Source organism: Enoplosus armatus, chromosome 7 (assembly GCF_043641665.1).
Source record: "Enoplosus armatus isolate fEnoArm2 chromosome 7, fEnoArm2.hap1, whole genome shotgun sequence".
NCBI classification, from domain to species: Eukaryota; Metazoa; Chordata; class Actinopteri; order Centrarchiformes; family Enoplosidae; genus Enoplosus; species Enoplosus armatus.
In genome coordinates, this window is record NC_092186.1 from 14,580,371 (window position 1) to 14,601,833 (window position 21,463).

Here is a 21,463-nt window from a genome sequence, read left to right on the forward strand (position 1 = left end):
TTGTTGGTTAAGCAGAGATGTTAATTCCTTCTTAAGTTACAGACTGTTGGATGAGATTGTGATTATTCTTTTATCGACAAAAGTTCACATGGTCAAACATTAGAGGAGGAGACAAAACATTGTTATTATCATTGCCACCATTATGCAACTAGATATATTGGCACATGGCTGAAATGAGTCATCCTCCTATCTGAGCTAAACAGCTAATTTGTTAAATGGCTACTAGTAGATTGTCTGTGTGTATTATTCAAGATAACTCCACAGAACTTATGAGCACAATTGGTTATATCCGTCATCGGAAGATTTCAGTGAAAACAAACCTTATAATGGAGGAATGGAGAACTTGATTTCATAATGCATGCAAACATCTGTGAGAGCCTATTTTCCCTTTTTTGGGGCATATCATATAACTCTAACATTTCTTATTTTTCAGGTTTAGAAAATAAACTGTCTCTGTTTGAATGATAAAAGTGATAAACTGTAGGACTCAGTGCTTATAGGACTCGACCCAGGATCAGGTTACCAAAGCAGTGCAGTCTGCCTGCCATACAGTGATTTAAACCAGGTTCCTGTTTCCCTAAGGGGGACTTACAGTTTACATAGCACGCATTACTGATGCAAAGCCACGCTACATGATCCATCATTAGACCAAACTTTACCCAGCTGCTGTCTGTGTGATTCACACTCATACATCACTATTATACATACATTTTTGTTACAGAAAACTTTAACCTGGATCATATTCCTTTGGCTGAATGCTAGACTACTTTAAAGTGTTGCCTTTAAATGAATCAGTAATGTTGGCCAGGCTTTTTGTTCAACGCTGATGATGTAAAGCTGATATAAAGCTGTCAACATGTTAGTCTGGTAAAGTAACCACAGCATCTGACGCTGTCAGTAATTTGGGGTAACATGGACTTGCAGTTGTGTGGAGAAATATGATTGTACTATGATTTCAGTGCTAATTACAGAGAAGCTTTAGCCCTACTGATTTTACACTGACACTAACTACTGTACAGTAGATGGTGGTGAAGAAAACTGCTACTCATACATGGATGAACCCAACTGTTGTCTTTCTCCTCCTATGCTCAGGTTGCAGATAACCATGTGTCTATGGAAAAGTTATGTATTGGTATTTAAGGTTTAGTTTTCTTTGCAAGAAACAAGAACACAAGACCATTTCTCCCAAATGTGAGATGTTGCTAGAAGCCAGTCATGTGATTCATCAGTAAGAAATTTGAATTTATTGTGGTTCAGTTCATAAAGACCCTGATACATCTTCAAGGCAGCTTCATCTCGTTCAGGAAATCAGTGATATCCGTTAGGACTGCACAAACCTCTACTTTGTTCTCAGTTAATGGTATGCTAAGGGCTCTATGATGTTGTAAGACCTTTGGTGTTGAGACCTTGCCAGACAGAGAAAATTGAGTTATCTGTGAATGGGGAGTTGAGTTGAGTTGCTGTCTCCAAGTTCTATGTCATACATCACTGTAGGTGTCTTGTCTATGAGAGTGAATAATATGCAGTCATTATACCATTTGTGGTTTACCCCAAATGTTTTCTGTTGTTGTGTCTTGGTTCCTATCAGTGAGCGGAAGGATTCAATTTCTGTGCAGCATCTGCAGCTGCAACTTACGGTTAAGTTTCAGGGGCAAAGCTATTTACATGTGATGTGATAACAATAAACTACAGTGGTATTAAATTTTAGTCACCGCCACCACTGATGCACATATCTGAGCCCTGTACCCAGGCTCATGTGCTTTGTAGAGTAGTAGAAATATTCTTGTCTTTGTTTTGTTGAAATGGAAGTACAGTTCAGTTTTGTTTGACCTACTCTGATGACTGAAGTGTATTTTGAAAAACCACAAACTGGAAACTAGTTCCACTCACTGTATTTATCAATTAGCTTTCTCTCTGTCTAATATAATCAAAATATCTTGAAGTTTGCCTTAATCGTTCATCACATATTGTGTTGCTACCTTTTCCAGAATAGTTTTGCTTCATATGTTGATTTTTACTCACTTTTCTCCTCTGGGCACTTTTTTTTGCATCTGCTGAAAAAAGAGCTATTTTAGAAGTTTAAAGTTCCCTCTTTACTTAACTGAAGATTGAAATGTTCACTTGGGAAAGACAATGTCTGTTCTGACTCTTATGTTCTTCAACCAACATATTGGTATATACTGTAAGTAGCCCTTGCAGCCATTTGATAGTTTATGAAGAAATAATATTTGGCCTACAAGCCTATTTTGTGTAGGTAATCAGTCAGCCTGTTCTGCAGCCAAAGTGGGCCTGTGGGCAGACATCCCTTGATGAAGTTTTTCAAGAGTGAATTGACTGATTGTGACTAACCTGTATCCTTCTACATAAAAATAATACAGCCGTTTGAGCATGTAGAGTTGTTTACTGGTGACAGTCATGTGATTATGGCCTAGCATAGTAAAACTTTTTAGTGTAGCTGTTAGCACTTAACACTTATCTTGGCTGTTAAACACACTTTTACTGTCTACAGGATTTCTCACCTGATTTTCTTTTCTGATATTTCATTGAACATTTCAGTGGTGGTGATTGATAAACATTTGGTATAAGGGAATAGAATTTTTTTCAAAAACAAACTAACAACAACTCAGTACCATATACAGAATATTTGCATAATTGGTCTAGGAAACCACACACAGCATTCATCTAGTCACCAGAGCATAGAAGTAGGCCTATTTAACAATGGTGTTGTACGTGAAGAAAACAATCCCCCCAGGTCAATTATCTTCATGCCAAACTGCACTTAATTCCTAAAACATTCTGTGGTTTCTCCCATTTTCTTACAAAAAGATGAGTTCTCCCACCAATACAGTATCTCAATCTCTCTAAAGTGATAACATTAGATACCAAAGATTTCCACAATTGAACAGAGACAAAGAACTTTGTCATTATAGCCTTTCTAGCCAACATTAAGAGAAACTGAACTGTTTCTTTGAGTGGGAATAGCATTTTTCATGTTTGGGGTACTTTGCTTACTGTAGTCTACTGAGTTTTAACATATTTTTATGATAAACCAGTGATTACAAAGAAACTTGATAGGACACAGGCCTCACAAATGATCTGTTGCTAATTTATAAGGCCTGTATCCTATCAAACTGTTACGGTTACTTGTATGGGCCTCTTTTCTAATCTAAGACACACCACTGTAGCAGAGTTGCATTATTTCCACAGTGTAAGATTCACAGGGTCAAATACCAAGGATGAGCTTCCCATGTGGTTTGACACTTTGGTGGAAGTTTGCATTTTGCTCAGAGCTGTAATGACACATTGTTTAGGCTGTTAGAAAGCTGAAATGGTTTATATTGGAAACAAAAGCTCACTATCTAGGCTATCTTACTCTGTTTCTACTGGCATTACACAAGTGCTGAGTGTTTATAAGATAGCTAATTGTTGGCTTGAGAATCAATCTTCTCTCTTTCATCCCAAATGTTGTAACTACAAAGGTTTCTGCCGTTGCCTCGGAAAGCCTCCTTTTGTTGTGGTCCAATGTTAGTATGGAAAATTATCAGGCACCGTTATCAGTGTGGATGAAAATAATTGTCACTGATCAATCAACCTGTCATTTTCAGGTGCTGTGTGGTGAGAGGGAAGCAGTGGGTGCGGCATGCTGAGGCCACTCCCCCTGGCTCAGGATGAGTGTCAGAGATGGCGCTGCCACCATGGCAACGAATGCAGGTGGAGGAGAAGGGGGAGGTGGGCTAGCTAGCCCTAACGATCATGACGGCCGCTCATACCTGCTCCAGATCTACCCACGGTTGGCTGCCCAGTCCACCACCTGCTGCAACCTTAGGTGAGTGTGCCACTGTATTACAGCTAGAAAATGTATAGGTAGCATAAAATGTTGTTAGTAGTTAGGTTTTTTTGTATTTAACAAGTAGAGGATCGACCATAACCCAACATGGATTAAACTTAGTAATTACTTTTATCTACTCATCAGGGTGCAGAAGGATGCAACAGCAGCCTCAGTGATCTCAGACGCTGCCACGGCACTGGGGCTGGACCCTGGCCGCAAGTATGTGCTGGCAGAGGTGAAGGAATGTGGCGGGGAAGAGTGGGTGCTAGAGGCCGGAGACCTACCAGCACAGAGGTTTCTGCTGTGGCCTCGGAAAGCCCAGGAGCAACACCCTCAGAGCCTTGGCTTTTACTTCTTACTACAGGTAGAGTTGACAGCACACAGTTCACTGTGCAGTCAGACTGAATGTGGATGTGGACCACTGAGTCCTCCCTCTGTCTGACTTTTGCATTGTGCTTCCTTCTGCTCTCTCTTCCTCTTTGTTGACAAGTAGTCAACCTAGATAACAAATTACACACTAATGATGGAAAAATATAACAAAAAAGCAGGTAAATTAGAAAAAATGTTTCCTAATATCTGTTCACCCCTCTCAGCACAATATAATAAGAACAGGAGCACCTGTGAGCTCGATGCCAATTTTTTCAGTTTCAGGACTAAACTGTTAAGGTAATTCATTTTTAATATTTCTTTTTATTTTCCTTTCCCCTATCCAGGAGAGGAACCATGATGGCTCTATCCATTATGTCCACCTCCCTGCTTTGTCTAAGGAGCAGGAGGCACAGCGGCTTGCTGCCAGGGGCTTCCTTCCCCCTCCACAGGACGACTTTGCAGACCTCTGCAACCTCCCCGTCCTCAATGAGGACAGCATATTAAACAACCTGCGCACACGCTTTTACAAGAAAAAGATCTACACCTATGCAGGCAGCATCCTCATCGCCATCAACCCCTTCAAGTTTCTGCCCATCTACAACCCTAAGTATGTCAAGATGTACGAGAACCACCAGCTGGGCAAACTGGAGCCTCATATTTTTGCTATCGCAGATGTGGCCTACTATGCTATGCTCAGGAAGAGGGTCAACCAGTGCATCGTCATCTCTGGGGAAAGTGGCTCAGGCAAGACCCAGAGTACCAACTTCCTGATCCACTGTCTGACTGCACTCAGTCAGAAGGGCTATGCCAGCGGGGTGGAGAGGACCATACTGGGAGCTGGACCGGTGCTGGAGGTAAGAAGTAGAAGGATTGGATTTTTTTTGTCTGCTCCACCATTCTCTTTGGTTGACAAACAGCTCATGTTGAGTTTTTTTCCTTTTAAAAAAAATAGAGATAACTCGTAAACTATTATAATGTCTTTCCTAGACAAAGCTTAGTGACCTGCTCTGGTTTTGGAAGAGGGTTAATGCTTCTGAAGAGATGAGAGATGGGATAAAGTCTGTGTATTCTGTCTATGACAAAAGAAAGATTGAAAGACTCTCAATTGTGTTAGTGAAACAGGTGAGTCTGTTAGTTCCCCATTCACTCTCGTCTGTCTGTCTCATCAGTCACATGGAAGTCATTTCATATCACAAATGATATGCTATAGCAATTCACACATTTGTTTTCTGCACTGGCTTCAGTCAGGTGTGAAGTACATTGCTCTTTTCATTAAGTCATATCCAACAATGACTGAGCTTCCTCAAAAGTGACTCATCATGTTGCTATGGCATGCAAAAGTACACACACACACACACACACACACACATAGACAGAAGATGCAAAATACACTGAGTTATATTTTAAGATTATTTTATGGGACAATGATTATCTCTAGTTCGGTGTTTTTTAATGATAAAACATCCCATGAAAGTATCAGATCCCATGCAGCACTGAGCAAATGCATTTTCAGGCTGCAACTCAATTGAACTTTTGTGCGTGGGCTGCGTTAATGACACATATGTTAGTCTGTGTGCAGTGTAAAAGACTTTAACATAAAGACTATGGTCTACCCAGAAAGAAGAAATGAAAAATAGAATGGGAAGTTGCTTTATTAACCCTTCATGTGGCCCCTTATCTTTTGAAAATGCTGTGGGAATCTAGACAAGATAGGGCTGTTTGTTGGTTTCTTGTTGTTGATTCTTAGTTTTGAGCAAACACTGATGTTTCTGATCATGTTTGAAATGCAAGTGCTAATCTAGTCTCTTTTGGTTACTGATTGTGTAGCATCATGGGTTCTATTTTTGACTATAAGAATATGAACAACTGGTATTTCTGTGTTGCCGTTTTGGTCAGGTGACTGAGCTTCCTGCTTTCTGCTCTCTGAGAAACTAGATGCTTGTACTGACTTGCTCTCTCCAACTACTGACATGACAGAATAATCTGAAACTACAGCCAAACTGATACAAACAGCTTTATGTTACTGATTTTGATAGCTAGAGGGAGAATATCTATTAATAAATCATGAAAACTTGATAAATGATTTTTACATGATACTATTTCTTATCACTGCAGTGTTTAATATTTGGCCAGCTGGTTGATAATAATGGTGCACAGTGTTCAGGCCTGACTCTGTCTCTATGTCCATATGACTCAGTTGAACAGACTGTTGGTCAGTCTGTCTGTCCAGTGGGAGAGTGTCTCTCTTGCTAAGTTGTCTGATTTACTAGAGTGAGCACCAGAATACACATATTTCCTCACTCATGCATTCATATTGAAAATGCATATTTTCAGATTGTTGGTGAACTAAATCAAGATATACTTATTTATTGACTTTTATATGCTCTGTTCTGTCAGCAGTTTTAACTTGAGCGTGTGTGTTTTTTCAGTCATCTATTAAAAGGAACTTTGTATGCTAACAGGGATTTAGAAACTGATACTGTATGGGGTGTCACCAGTGAGGGAAGGCTTCTGTCTGTAAGGCCACTCAGGGTATCTTTAACTGCAGACAGTTAAATAACCAGGGCTCATTGCAAACTACAGCTCTCTGTGCTTGGCACATACACATACAAATACATGCTGACAAGCAGACATCTGTTAGCTTTTACATTGTTTAACAAAAAAAATGGTTGCATCATGAAAGGTAAGTTATTACACAGAATTGTTTTTGCTTGAGTTCAATCCCTGCGCTACGTGGCAAAGAACAGAGTTGACTTCATTTTGTTTATTTTTCATCCATGTAATGAGAAACGGGGTCTCCTCCACTTTCACATATGGAAGAATTTACCTCTGGTTAGACCTCAAGCAGGGTTATTATTGAGAAGTAATTTTCAGCATTCACATCACTCCCACTCTCATGCTCTTATAAGCACTGGTTCATTGTGACTGTCATCTCACACTGTACTCTGCAGTATAGGCCTCCATCACTGGAAGTTAACTCCACTTCTAATGTATATTTGCAACACTGTGGACTGTTGGACTGCCCTGCTGTGCTGGCTCTGCTGAAATAACCATAATGTTGTGTACGTGTGTGAGTGTGTGTGGTGCACTGAGTGGCATGAAAGTGTGTGACCCCAGGTCATATTATGGTTGAGAGTGCTTCCTGTCAGCGATGTAATCTGGATGTATGTTTGTGATTTGAGATATATTGAAGCACTAGAGATGAAAAAATATAAAATTAAGTGCTGCCTGGGGCTGCAGAGTAAATATCAGACTGGGAAGCCCCCTATCTCTGCACAATCACCTGAATACCATGTAGACAAAAAGCAGAACTCCCAGTACTTCAGTTTCAGTTTAATAGCCCTCCTTGGTGTGGGGAACTAATTACTCTCAGTCCTGATCTAGAAGTAAATCTTGTCTACATATTTTTCTGTTTTATTTCGCAGTTTCTGTTTTGGGCTAAAAATAGACCTTTTAGCCAGAAAAACTATATGTGGAATGTGGTTTCAAAGTACAAAACGCTGAAAAGTGAAAACCGCCTGATCTGTGAAAATAAGTTCATTGGAACTCACAATGCTGAAGTATGGAACAGAGAGAATTGGCCACAAGCTATTGGCTTGAGCCTTACTAGCAATAATAGAGGGTGGGCAGCCACAGTAACTTGCAGACACAGTGTATCCATCCATCACCTGTCAAGTCTTTGCCGTCTCCAGACCCTCTGACTCAGTACCAGAGCCTTCACTCACAGAACTGCTGCTGCTTTCAGATGCATTTGAATAACTGCAGTGTTGGTCCCTTGATGTGTGTCAGTCTGTCAGAGCCTTTGGTTCCGGACGGCTGATTGAGGGAAGGGGGGGGGGGGGGTGCAGTGATTTTCCCCTCCATCAGCAGAGTTCTGGTCCCTTTGGCAGACACATTGCCACTCTGCTGTTCGCTCCCAGAATGCAGTGTGTTAGTGTGTGTGTGTGTGTGTGTGTGTGTGTGTGTGTGTGTGTGTGTGTGTGTGTGTGTGTGTGTGTGTGTTAGACCAGTTCAGAGCTGTGGTTGCAGGGGCAGACAGAGAGACGGGTTCGGTCGTAGCTGGCCTGGTCAGTAGAGGAAGTGGAGGTTGGATTCCATCTGCTATTGAACAGCTGTACATTTTCCCCTGGCAACATTATTGCATCTAAATTTGCATTTTACCCAGAAAAGTTAAAGTATAAGCGGAGGCAGTTGCTTTTAATGTTTTTCCACACTATAACACAAACCCTCTTAGTTTATGTGAGGAGATTCTGTTTTGACAACACCCGGCAGCTTTTGCAGCACGGTCATAAGATGGCTGACATGAAACAAAAGTCACTTTACAGAGGAAGCAATAACTCCTCCTGAAATTACGTTCCCTGCAGTTTCTCTCCACACAAATAGGCTACCTCCTTCCTGACAAGTTCCAGTCAAGCCATTACATATGGAGTGTAGAATGCTATTTTTAGATACGTTTACCAAAATGGAGGAATTTTTTCTTTGACAAAGGGATTTTATTTGTTTCTTTTTTTTTGTCCTGGAAGCTGATCAGGTTACAGGGGTGGAAAATGTGTGTGTGTGCATTCTGTGCATTTGTGTGTGTGTATCCTCAAGCTATAGGGAAGGGCTCCAGGCCCGGGTCACACATTTTGAAGAGATGAGATCATCGTTTGTGGTGCTGGACTCACTGTGCTGTGTTGCTGGCAGATGGATAGGCCCCAACCTGAAACCATGTGGGAAAGCTGCTGTTCTACTTTACTTCATTGTACCACTTCTTTCTATTCTTTATTCTATTCTTTCAATTTCCTTCCTTTGTCTTGAAGATAATGCAGGTAAAGAAGAGATTGTCCTTAATACTTTCTGCCGTTTGAACAAATAAGGCCTCTACCTGCAGAACAGCTCACCAGCTCTAAATTAGTATTTCACTTGTGAACTGGTCCAACTGGTTGATCCTCTGCTACGTGGTTCTTTTGGTGTCTCTGTTTTCTTTTGCCCGGGCTCTGAAGCCTATTTATTCTTAATGTCAACAGGGCCCTCCTCTGTTGCAGAGAGTTGGCTGACACATGGCAGGCAATATATTGTTTTGTGTTAATTGTAGGGAAGTACGGATTAAGTTTTTCTTGTCCCAGTGTATTTATCAGAAGACTGTTAAACTGATATTCCTTTATGTTTAAAAAAAATGGTTTTAAATATACTAGATTTAATAATCTACATGGAGCTCCATCCATGCTCTTAAAAGGTAAGATTCGGCAAGTTGACATCTCTGTAATTGCTGAGGTTAAGAAAATCTTAGGACCTAATAATGGAGTTACAGGCCTGAAAAGGTTGAACAATGCTGCTCTAGCACTCTGAATAGTATTCATTTCATCATCATCAAAGTAGTGTATTATCGGTCAAATAGTTTGTCCAAAGATCAAAATGGACTCTCAATAATACCTATTTCTAATGTGAAAAAAATCTGTTTTGATCAGAAGTCTCCTGACAACACCGGGGTTTCTTGCTCATACATAAACATAAAAAGCTTTTGAGCTTTTGATGTAGCTTTTGATGTAAAATATGATGTAAGTCGTAACCTTTTTGATTCTCCCATTCAGTCAGTGACATTATTGATACAGTTGGTGAGGGGAAAATCATCTCCAGACCAGTCCTAGTTGTTAAGTAAGTCCTCAGCCTCCTCCATGCCACTCTGTCTCGCAACTTCAGACAGGAAGTTCCTATCATCCGGAACCCTTTTTAACAGGAAGCAGCTACGACACGGGAAGTAACTGCAGTAGTTCTCTCTGCCATTAGCTCAGGGCCTTGAGGGGTGTGGATATACCAAAGTATTGTATTGTTGTTCAGGAAGTGTAGAGGAGTAGCTGGCCACTCTGTCTGCTGATCCATTGTTTATCTCTTAGTTATGGGTTGCACCTCTTTATTCCTCAGCTATATTTGGTCCAGCTGGGTGGCATAGTGTATGAGTCTGGGAAAAGCTGGCATTACTGAGTTTAAGTCACTGCGTCATGCTTACGTGTCATTCATTTCATACACACACATATACAGTGTACAAGGCCTTACTGTAATCATACCATTACACCAGAATCGTATTGAACAGTAGAATATGCTGTTCCTTACAGGCCAAATACAGCTTACATGTAGCAGCATGCTGCAGGCCACTTCAGGGTCTATTCATGGTACTCTGACCACACCACAAGCTAAGGTTTGATGTGGTAGCCATTTAGACTTGGGTGGAGCTGCTTGAAATTGCTCCAATCTGGTAAAACACCAGACCACAAGCGGAGCAAAACTGGTGCTTGAAAACTATTCCAACCTCTTACCTCTTACATCTTCATTACTTGACCCTCTATTGTGTACGCATACAGGGGGTGGACCAAACCATTTAGACATTTCATGAAAACACTGAAATATCTAAATCAGCTTTGCAAACCTCCTATACTGTCATGAGGGGCAGCTAAACTATGCTCTGGATGGCGGGTGGTGACATTGTAAAAAGGTGTTTTGACAGCATTGATCTCTGCACATTGTACTGTACACCGTGACCTTGGCACTCTGTATGTTACCCCACGACTCAGTCACATAGACTTCTCAGCACAAATTTCAGTGGGGATATACAAACAATAGTTTTTTTTACCAGTTATCCGCCAGCGGTTTGCTTCTTCAAAGGTATTTTCAGGAACATCTCTCCCCGGGGCAAAACCAACGTTTAAATCTAGGCTTGGACAGCAGATGCAGCGTCCAGCAAAGAAGAGTACAGCAGGGCGGTGAATGTAGTGCTATTGCTGAAAAGCTGGTCACAGTCTGTGGAAATACTGGATTTAAATGTTATTTTTGCCCCATGCAAAGATATTCTCATCCCAGGGAGACGGCAAACACCTCACAAATCACAAAAATACCCTTTGAAGATGCAAACTGTTTGTATTCCCCTCCCCAAGGTTTGTACTGAGAAGTCTATGTGACATAGTTGCAGAGTAACATACGGATTGCTGAGGTCACAAATAGGGCTAATTGTACTGTGAAATTGGAAATGCATCTGACATATGTCAAATACAAATATGGATCAACTTATTCCAGGAAAGATAACCATCAAAAGCCATACACACACTGTACAAATAACTATAATTTTGCAAGTAGTAAATAGTATGAGATACAGAAAATGAGAGGTTTAGTTTCTCAGTTACGAGTAAAGGGTATGGATCTAGTAGGACTTTGTTAACAACCCCACCTTTTTTATGAGAAAGGGTGAATTTTGTCAATTGCACTAAATTCTAATGCAGAAAAGTTATAGTTTGACTGACTGTATTGGTGCGAATTGCAGCATTATGTTCAGAAGTGGAGTCAGTTATCAGTTGTGACACCACTCATGATGTATACTCTTGATGTTGAAATTCCTGTGTGGTCTGTGATGTTCGTACTAAACGAGCCATAAAGATGAGAATTCTTCCACTAGATATACAAAGAAAAAGCTGCGAGCTTCAGCGTACTACTGAGCTCAACATGGATTGTGCTCTGGACTGTACAGAATGACTCCTTCATAACCTTGTTGGTTTGTTCTGTTTGTAGCAACTGTTCTTGTTTGGCAATTCAGTTACTATTTTCTTCTGTGAATGTATCAGTATTTTTAGATGTTGTCCCTAATATAGACATTTGCGCAGTTTATTATGAAACAAAAATTTGGGCACAGATGATTTCCTTCTGTGGAGTTTTGGTATTTGTCTTTTGTTGCTCATGTAATTGTGATGACGTTAATATACTTCAGAGTTAGCCCTTTTCATGTGGTGTTTATATTATTCTGTTGATCCCCTGTACAACTGAGCAAAGCATTTACCTTAAAGTTGGTGCTAATAATAACGATGATCTATTACAATCAACCACTGCATACTGAAGCAATTACAGTTTTTTTCTCCCAACCACCACTAGTACCACCACTTTATTTCCACTATGCTGTCATCCCACACAAGTTAGTGTGTTTTCCACTGTAGTTGATTTAATGCTATGTAGCTGTCATGTGATAAATGGCCTAATACTTTTCATACAAGCTTTATTGTGTCAGAATTCATGGCTTTTATATGTAAATCTTTGTATCGTTTTGGGCTTGTTTTGTCCAACCAACAGTCCAAAACCAAAAGATGTTCAATTTAACATGATAAACAACGGAGAAAAAGCAGCAAATCCCACATGAGAAAATATTTGACATTTTTGCTTGATATATTCCTTCAGTAATCAATTGTTGTTTGATTGATTTTCTGTCAATCAACTCCTAATCAATTAAACACTAAAATCCTTATATGTAAAGAATCTGCAGTGTGAAAGTGTTATCCAGCACATCTGCACTATTTTAGTGAATTGCATTTCCCCTAAAATGGAGAGTACTGCCATGTCATTCTTATTTGTTTCTGACCTTCATGCAGTAAATTCACGAAGCGGCTCAGTATAACTGCATTCATTGGAACATTAAATCAAAGCACCAGACCCTCTGAGCACTGTTGACGCCGTTATTGTACCTCAAAGAAACAATTCTTTGTTAAGAATTCAGTTGAGTTAAGCTTGAGGGGTTTAAGTGTAGTTGGTGGGATATAGTGGCGGCTTGAAGCCAGGCCAAGCATAGAGGAAGAACTGTGTAGAGACGTGGTTGCATTCAATCACTGCCAACATCATGTGATCTCACCGAAGCATTTTTCACATTCAACAACAGTGATTATTTTGTCACTAAGTACCATTGGTGTTTTGCCTCAACATTGCAACTACTAGTGATTATATAGTTCATTACCTTGCTGCTTCGTTCTCCAGTTTAACCTGTAATTGAAGAGTATATGAACTTGAGGTGGGCTTAGAGAACATGATTGTCATAGTTGTGGGTGTAAAGTGTCTGCAACTCAATGAGTGAACATGTCCATCTAGAGGTTTGATGAATTTTTCCACGAGTGCCTGCCCTTGCCCTCTGAGAATGTGGGAACTGTCTTTGTGGCGGTTGGACTATTTAGAGTCCTTTTGTGAGTGTATCCATGCTGTAGTGAGGTGTCAGTGTCAGGGCCTTGGCAGCGCCTGTGGAAACGTTTAACAGAAGCTCTTTTGAGCATCTAGACTTTAAAGGATGCAGCAATGCCTCAGTGTCATAGCAATAAGGCCTAGTACCCAAACACCAGCTGAAAGGTTTTACTAATTACAAAATTGTTTTTTTCTCTCCTCTTTCAGTTTTGCTATCTGTTGGCATGTTGAAATTATGCCAAAAATGCTAAAAACTATACATTTCTCAGAACATCACAGAAATGACTATAGAAGCTACAACGCAAACCTCCAGGGAAATATGACAACTCTCAGGAATTTGCTTTTGACTCCTCAGAAGGTTATCTCTGAAATTGAATTTTTTGTTTCCGTTAGCATCTAATCTTGTATACAACATCAGACCATGTCCTTACAAAACTGTTTTAGTTTGTTCATGTTAGTGCAAGTTTATACTAGATCTAACATTTAATGCCCTTTTAAAGTATATAATTTATACTTTCTCGTCTCTGCCCCACTTGCTTGTTGAGACAAACGGGTCATAAACTTCACTGTTTTAGAGACACTCCCCTAGTTTGGTTTGTAGAGAGAAGAAACTTGTGTGTTTGTCTGTGTGTGTGTTTGTGAGGAGGCTGAATGGGGATGTGAGACTTCATTTGGATAGGTCTGGTTCTGTTGGAAGTGTAAACGTAGAGGGGAGCAGGCTTCCAGAGAAGCCGGCTCACCACAGAGAGGAATCAGTTAAGACAACATTGTACGTCATGAAATGATCACTTGATCTGCACACCCACAACATGCAGATACTGTATGTACACACTGCAGATGGCTGAGCCCACCGTTCTGTCTCTACTTCTCACTCTCCCTTCCTTCTTTTTCTTCTGTAAACTCCTTGAGAGCAATCCCTATTTCGTAAGAATGCAGATAAGACCTTTCCATGGACACCGTTTGACAAGCCGTCAGTCCGCTTCCCCATACCTGCAGAGCCCTCCAGCCAATCAGATTGTCTGCTCATGGGCAGGTTCAAATACGAATGGTGCTGTGACATGTTTAGCATTCCCTCCATGGTGCAGCGGCCTGGGCTTTGCAGATATTTCCCAGGCTTTTGTGCTCTTGGCTGCAGGGTTTGTGGAGTGGGGGTGATCAGAACAGTTCTGGGCACAGTGTACAGCAGTGAGCAGTGAGACACTTTAGAGTATCAGCGCCAAAACACACTTACTGACCCTCAAACCTGGAACAGAAATGATGGCATTGTACTCTGTAAACACAGGCAACACCTGAATAAATAGTTGTACAGTTTTACACATTATATATTGGCATACTTAACATTCAACTGAACACGCACATAGAATAATATGTGTGGTATACACACACATGCATAAAAACAGAGAGAGAGAAAGCCCAGTGAGCGGGTGGGTACAAGCCTTGTCTGAGCAAGTCCAGGTTAAGCTGAAGATGAATCATTTCAGTCACGGATAAGAGACTATTGACAACTGCATCTCTTTCGTCATCAACAGGCAACTCTTGCATCATACTTCTCTGTTTTAAAATCACATTTTGGTTTGATGGTTTTAGTGCACAGGATTTGAGCCCCACCACCTCCTTTTCACCATAGAGACCTGGGCAGAGGACCGGCCACACAAACACACACAGAGGACAACAGCATTCACACAGAGAGGAGAAATAAACAGAGGAGAGAGAGAGCCATTATAACATGCAAAACTAGGGAGAGAGGGAGAGAAGGGGGACAAAGATCCAGATCAACGACTGGATGAGGCACTGACAGCCAGGAGGGTTCAAGAAATACAGTCAGGATAAACATGGACTAAAAGTACTAAGTATAGTAAGTATAAGTACTGACCCGCCGGAAGTAAAGTTGTAACAGATACAAGGCCAGATGTATGGAAGCATAAGTACTCATTGAAAGTTAAAGCAAAACAAAAAACTGCAGCTGAAATGAAAATGGGTCAACTGTTCATTCCAAGGAATCTCAATCAGAGTGTGTGTGTGTGTGTGTGTGTGTGTGTGTGTGTGTGTGTGTGTGTGTGTGTGTGTTATTGCCCCCTAACTCTAATCAGCCCCAACACCACTATATCGAATTCACCCTGCAACTGTTTTAAAAGATACAATGTGGCCCCTATTTAACATGCACTGAGTCAACTTCCCCTGCGGTGGCCTTTTGTTGAGTGTGTGTGTGTATCTGTCTATCTGTAACCATGTGAGCATCATGAAGAAAAAAAGAGTGCTATTCTGTGACCGTATCAATGCAATAAACGGGGGCCCTCAGCAAGGCCTGGTGGCTGGGCTCCCCTGGCTGGGTTAACATCAGCCTGAAGCCTGGAGAGAAACCCTGGTCCTCCCTCTGTCTGCTTCTGGTCTGACACTGCTATACAGAACGGCTGTCCCAACCTCATTTATCATCACTGACCTATGCTCGCTCTCTCTTTTTTTACTCTCGCATACATACACACACACACACACACGTAGTGAACAAGAGAATGAGGGAAAAGGTCTTGAAGGAGGAAAGAAAAGAAAGAGATGGATGGGAAGAGAGTGAGAGGAGGGCAAGAGGGGACAACGAGCTGCAGATGCTCGCCCCCCTCCTAAGACCCCCCAACATACACAAACACACAAGCATGCACACACACATACAAATAGTCCCACTCCCTTCTGCGGTCTCAGCTGCTGTTTAAAAACAAGATTTAATCACTTGACTATCTAGTTTCTATGTTTCATGGTGATTTGTTGTTGACTTCAGGGTGCTGACAGATGAGCTGGCTTGAAGGTGCACTGTGTTGCAGGACCTCCCTATAAGGTTTGAAGGTCTCAGTTAAATGGTCTTCACTTACATAGCACTTTTCAACCTTAACTGTTCCTAAAGCGCTTTACAGATCAGGTCTCATTCACCCATTCACACACACATTCACACACTGATGGCGACCAAGTTGCCATGCAAGGTGTTTGCCTCCATCAGGAGCAACTTAGGGTTCAGTGTCTTGCATAAGGACACTTCGACATGACCCCCAACCAGCTCTACCCTGCTCTACCTCAAATCGAGAAGAAGCACGACCATAGCGATATTGCATTATTCTTGAGAAGTTGTTGGTTGATTTGGTAATGCACTGCATGTTTTTGACTTCTTACCCTTAAACTTACCATGTGTTTCTGTTTTCTTCTGTTTTCTCTGTCAGGCCTTTGGGAACGCCAAGACAGCCCACAACAACAACTCCAGCCGCTTTGGTAAATTCATCCAGGTTAATTACCTGGAGAGTGGAGTGGTCAGAGGGTGAGTAACAGCGGGTGCATGTGTGTGTGTTTTTGTGTGTGTGTCTGTGTGACGAACCACTCTCGACAAGGTATCGCACAAAGTCAAGTCAAGCTACGTTGCCTTAATCTGCAGCACAACACCATACAGGGATTGTTTTTGTGTTCTGTATCCTCTTACTACAGCTTGTCATCAGCGTTTCTTACCTCTCTATAGCCTAATATCTTCCTCTTCGCTCTTTTTTTTTTATCACCGGTCATGTGGATCCTCCTCTGTTCAGTGTGTATGTACACTGAAACTTTCAACCACTAGCATGTCCTTCCTTTTTCTCAGCAGTCAGACTCTGGTTAGGAGCTGCATAAAAGTCAGCTGTGTCACTTCCTCATTTCCTCATTAGGAGAGGGGAACAGCTGCTCAATACAGTGTCTTAAAAAAGACAACATGTTATGCTATAATTGTGGAGTCGAAAGCTGAAGGGCTGCAGAGAATATTTCGTACAATGTTCAGACTAAAGGCTGACAGGATGATATTTCTAATGCTGGTGTGTATGCAACATTTCGTACTAGAAATAAAATTAGATTTGAAACATGTAAATGCCTGTGGCGACAGCTGCTCAGCTGCACAGTAAGTGGACATCCCCAACCTGATTATCCCCTAATGGCAGCAGGTTTCATCATGCTCTATTGAATTGCTTACCCCGAGAAGGGTCTGTAATCCAATCAGAAGAGTTGATTTTAGTTGGCTGTGCTGCAAAGGGAACCCACTTAGATGGGGAAATGCTGACTATGAATGTAGTCAAACTCTTTACATAGTTTACCATCACTGTATGTGCTAGTGTAGCCTTCTACTTCACATCAGTAAAGTGTTAGACTCAGAGCACCACCACAGCTCTGCTCTGTAGACTTAACAAAGGCTGCCTGTCTATCTCTCCATCTCCTGTGGCAGCCATTCAGACAGTCAATAGAGGAGATTAACAAAGAGAAGGCTGCTGTTCCGCTCTGCTCTGCTTTCTGAGTGGACCGACTAACTGACAGACGGGATATTTTTATGCTCTCTTTCTCTCTGAGGGTCTCTGTCTGGCTAATCCTTCCTCACTGGGATCTGAGCGACATGGAGCAGAATGATGAAAAAGAACACACACTTTAGAGGAGGTGTAAAAAGGAGGTGGTGTGTCAGTGAAACATGTCTGAGCACAAACATGTACTGCATGTATGTTTCTGTATGTATGTGTTATGACACTTCTCTTACCCCTCTGGTACATGCTGACAGATATACTGTATAGCCAGTATGTCGGTCGACTCCTCTGTACTTTTCTGAAAAGAGGCTCCTGCCAACATTCCTGCAGACGTGTTCTCCATTAGATCAGCTCACATGAACAGACAAGAACTCAGTCTTGGGGAGCTTTCACATTCACATATTGTCACCCGTGATGACTCTTAATGCTCAGAACCACCTGAAAATACATTTACACACATAGCATGTATATAACATGATGTAAATATGAGAGACATTGTCAAACTCATCCTGGAATTGATTTAGGTGTGAAACAGGTTCACTGAAACAAGTTACCTCCACATGTACAAAAATATTTAAAATGCTGGACACATGTACAAGGAGTTCAGGGGACTTCTGCTTAAGTTTTTCAAGAAGCAGTATTATTCAGAAGAAGCTCACATTGCCTGTGTTTCTGTATGTATTCATAGATATTTCAAAAGCCTTTGACACAGTTGACACCTGTACAAGATACCTGTAACTGGTTGGAACTGGTTCAAGGGACAGCCTAATCTGAATTCCTGTCAGTTACTCAGGGCTCATCACAAGCCTCTGTAATGTCAAAAACATCTCATACATCTTTACACATATACATCTTGAACTTGCATTGTACACTGTGGCAACAAATCACACCCCAACATTTTTACATGTAGAAGTTGCAGCGCTGACTAAAGTCTGAGAAAAGGGAAAGGGGAACTCAAACTAGCGGATCTATACAGCAGATGTATGAACTTGGTCTCAGTTAATCTGTCTATAGTTGTGGCTTCAGTTTTAGTAGATGGACACAAGTGTGTTTCTCTCAGCACAGCTCTATTCTTAGTGTTTCATGACGACTGGCGTCAGTGTTGTTTTTGCCTGGCTATAGAAAAAACAACTCTGACTTATAAAATCTGATTTAGACAACTTTATAGCCTTGGCCTGGTGTAGTGGGTAAATACCACTGCTTTTACAATTGCACATCTCATGACTGCAGTGGTCTGAAAGCATACCTCTACCCCTGCAGTAGCCTGCCAGTCTCCTTTGTCCGACTGTGTCATACAATAAAATAAAATAAATGAATGCCATAGTTGTCTGGTTGTTGTTGTGTGTGTGTGTGTGTGTTGTTATGTGCCACAATCCATCCAACCGTATCTGAACACTTTTGATTGTCACTCTTTGATTGTTCCGACCATCTGCCCTCACTTCCCCTCCTGCTCCTCCCCTCATTTTTTATTACCAGCCCACTTTCACATATGACCTGAAAACACACACACACACACACACACACACACACAGACAGACAGAGACAGAGCTGAGTGACCTTTCGTGTTAAGTGATTCATCCTCATTGTTTTTCCTCTTCCCCTTTTTTCTTGTCTTTTTCTACCCTCTCCCCCTCTTTCTTTCTCTGTCTTTTAGGGCTGTGGTGGAGAAGTATCTCCTGGAGAAATCTCGTCTGGTCTCCAGAGAGAAGAATGAGAGGTGAGGAGGGACAGGAGGGGTCTTGACCTTTCACCCCCACTGACCTTCATGGGGCCCTCTGTACAAACATGGGTAGCCTCTGATGGCTGGATATGAAGTTCAGTTGAAGACTTCAGTCTTTGACTTTACATCTGCAAAAATACTTACACACCCACATACATGTACTCACATATTCAGACACTCTAGATTGAGATATAAGTCACTTAAATGCTTGATTATTTACATATGTTAATTCTAGCATTAGCTGTGTGTCTACAATGAAATGAATAATGCCACTGACATCAAAGTGGACGTATACTATACAGTGTCCACACTCTGGAGGACTTACACTTGTAGCAGTGATGGATCATAGTTTGGTTTTGCCTAATTTCAATCTGACTCTGGTTCGTGTGAGTTAAAAATTAACTGTTGCTATACAAACAAATGAGAAAGAAATAATCACTTTCCTGTCTGTCAGTGAGAGACAGCCTCACTCATGTTGTCCATCACTCTTACTTCACATCATGCAAGCCTTTGTTACTCACTGTGACATTCACTACCGACTAGACTACTGGTCTGTTGCTACTTGTGTGACTAATATGCAGACAAATATCTGGGCTTTTATAATTGAGAAATGCGTTCAGAGTGTTAGGGGAGTGAGTAAACTGTTGTTTCATTTGCAGTAATATATGTTACTGACGAATGAGTCAAGAGAAGAGAAGAGACTGACACATTTTATTACCCCCAGTTTAAACTGTTATGTCAGTAAAACTGATGAAAAACAACCTGATTTTAATGTGAATACTTTACCTATTGACTGTAGATACAGAAAAGCTTTAGTTTTGAAGTGGTAATTATTGTTGTTGAACTGTTATTGACATAGGAAGGCTTTTTCTAACTACACAAGTTGTGTGTTATACTTTCCATTTTAGATTTGTACAGATAAAGACACACGTAAGCTCTCATGGGGGTGATCTGTAAAACCACAATCTACCACTGAGCAGCTCAGCTGAAGTTGGTGCGTTGTATAAAAACATACTGGAGCTGGTTGAGTGGGAAGAGCATTACTCATTCATGTTTCCTGTCCAGATTTTCCCACCTAGTTTTGGAAAATGTAGTCACCTTCTTTTGACTAGCCAGCCTTCGTAACCTTCAGGCTACTAGCAGCCTGCACAGTGTACTGTTAATCACCTAGCCTACACTTGTACACATTACACTGTTGACGGTGCATCTTGCCTGTCTAGTCAGGGAGTGACTCTACTGTATGATGTCATTGTTTCGTACTGATAAGTGTGGAAACTCATTACCCCGTGTGCTTTTTCAACAAAGCTTTACCTACCTGCCCGCTGATAGCATGAGTGGAAAACTGATACCAACATCATTGAGTTCCAGACATTGTCTTCTTTCTATTAGCTTTTTACAATATGTTGACTCTTGGTTTATCGTCAAAACTTCCCCATATTTGTGACCATAAACATGAAGCTCATATCCACTGATAACTGCTCACCAGATAATAAAACAAACAAATCATGGATACACATGAGAATTAGTTAATCGTTCAGAGAATTAGTTCATTGTTTTCAACAGACGATGTGTGTTGTTTTTCCAGGAACTACCATGTGTTTTATTACCTGTTGTTGGGAGCTTCAGAGGAGGAGAGGAAGGAGTTCAAATTGCTGCCGCCTGAAGACTACTTCTACCTCAAGCAGGTATAGTACTCCCCTGTCCCATCACATCCAGCAGTTAATAGTCTATCCATTTGATATAAACAGCAAAAATCTTGACTCTTCACTTAATTCACTGGCATTCTACTCTGTTCGGTCTGCTCAACCCACTGAACAACCTTCCAATCATATTAATGAACTATAACCCTTTTTTGTGTGTGGTTTGACCTTTAAAGTGACACTGTTATTCACTGTGAGTGGACCCTGCATTCATGAAGACTGTCAAGCTTCTGAATAAGCTGCTGTATACACTGCGCACATGTGTCCTGCATGTTAATGAAGCAGCCTTTGTTCTCTCACTCGTTTTTATTCCCGTCTTTCCTCACCCTCCTTTTTCCGTTCTTCACCTGTTTGTGTGTCCATTTTGTGCTTATGCTGTCTTTTTCTCATCTTTATACATCCCTGCTCACCATCTGTCTTTCCTTGTAGCAAAACTTTAAGATAGAAGATGAGGAAGACCTGCGTCACGACTTTGAAAGGCTGCAGCAGGCAATGGAGATGGTTGGCTTCCTTTCCGCCACCAAGAAGCAGTGAGTGAATTAGTGAACATGGTCTGTAGTATTGTGTGTGTAATGCAGGAAAGAGCCAT

At 41.2% G+C, this 21,463-nt stretch overlaps 1 protein-coding gene across 1 annotated transcript in view; it reads left to right on the top strand.

Moving 5' to 3' along the window:
• Positions 1-21,463, top strand: part of LOC139287258 (myosin IXB) — a 57,969-nt gene that overhangs the window by 15,951 nt on the left and 20,555 nt on the right. The window contains exons 2-8 of the mRNA XM_070908224.1: positions 3,606-3,826; positions 3,974-4,193; positions 4,543-5,052; positions 16,366-16,460; positions 19,109-19,171; positions 20,760-20,859; positions 21,304-21,404. Of these exons, the coding sequence (XP_070764325.1) occupies positions 3,669-3,826; positions 3,974-4,193; positions 4,543-5,052; positions 16,366-16,460; positions 19,109-19,171; positions 20,760-20,859; positions 21,304-21,404 (1,247 nt within the window). The 5' untranslated portion in view covers positions 3,606-3,668. The remainder of the gene's footprint in view (positions 1-3,605; positions 3,827-3,973; positions 4,194-4,542; positions 5,053-16,365; positions 16,461-19,108; positions 19,172-20,759; positions 20,860-21,303; positions 21,405-21,463) is intronic.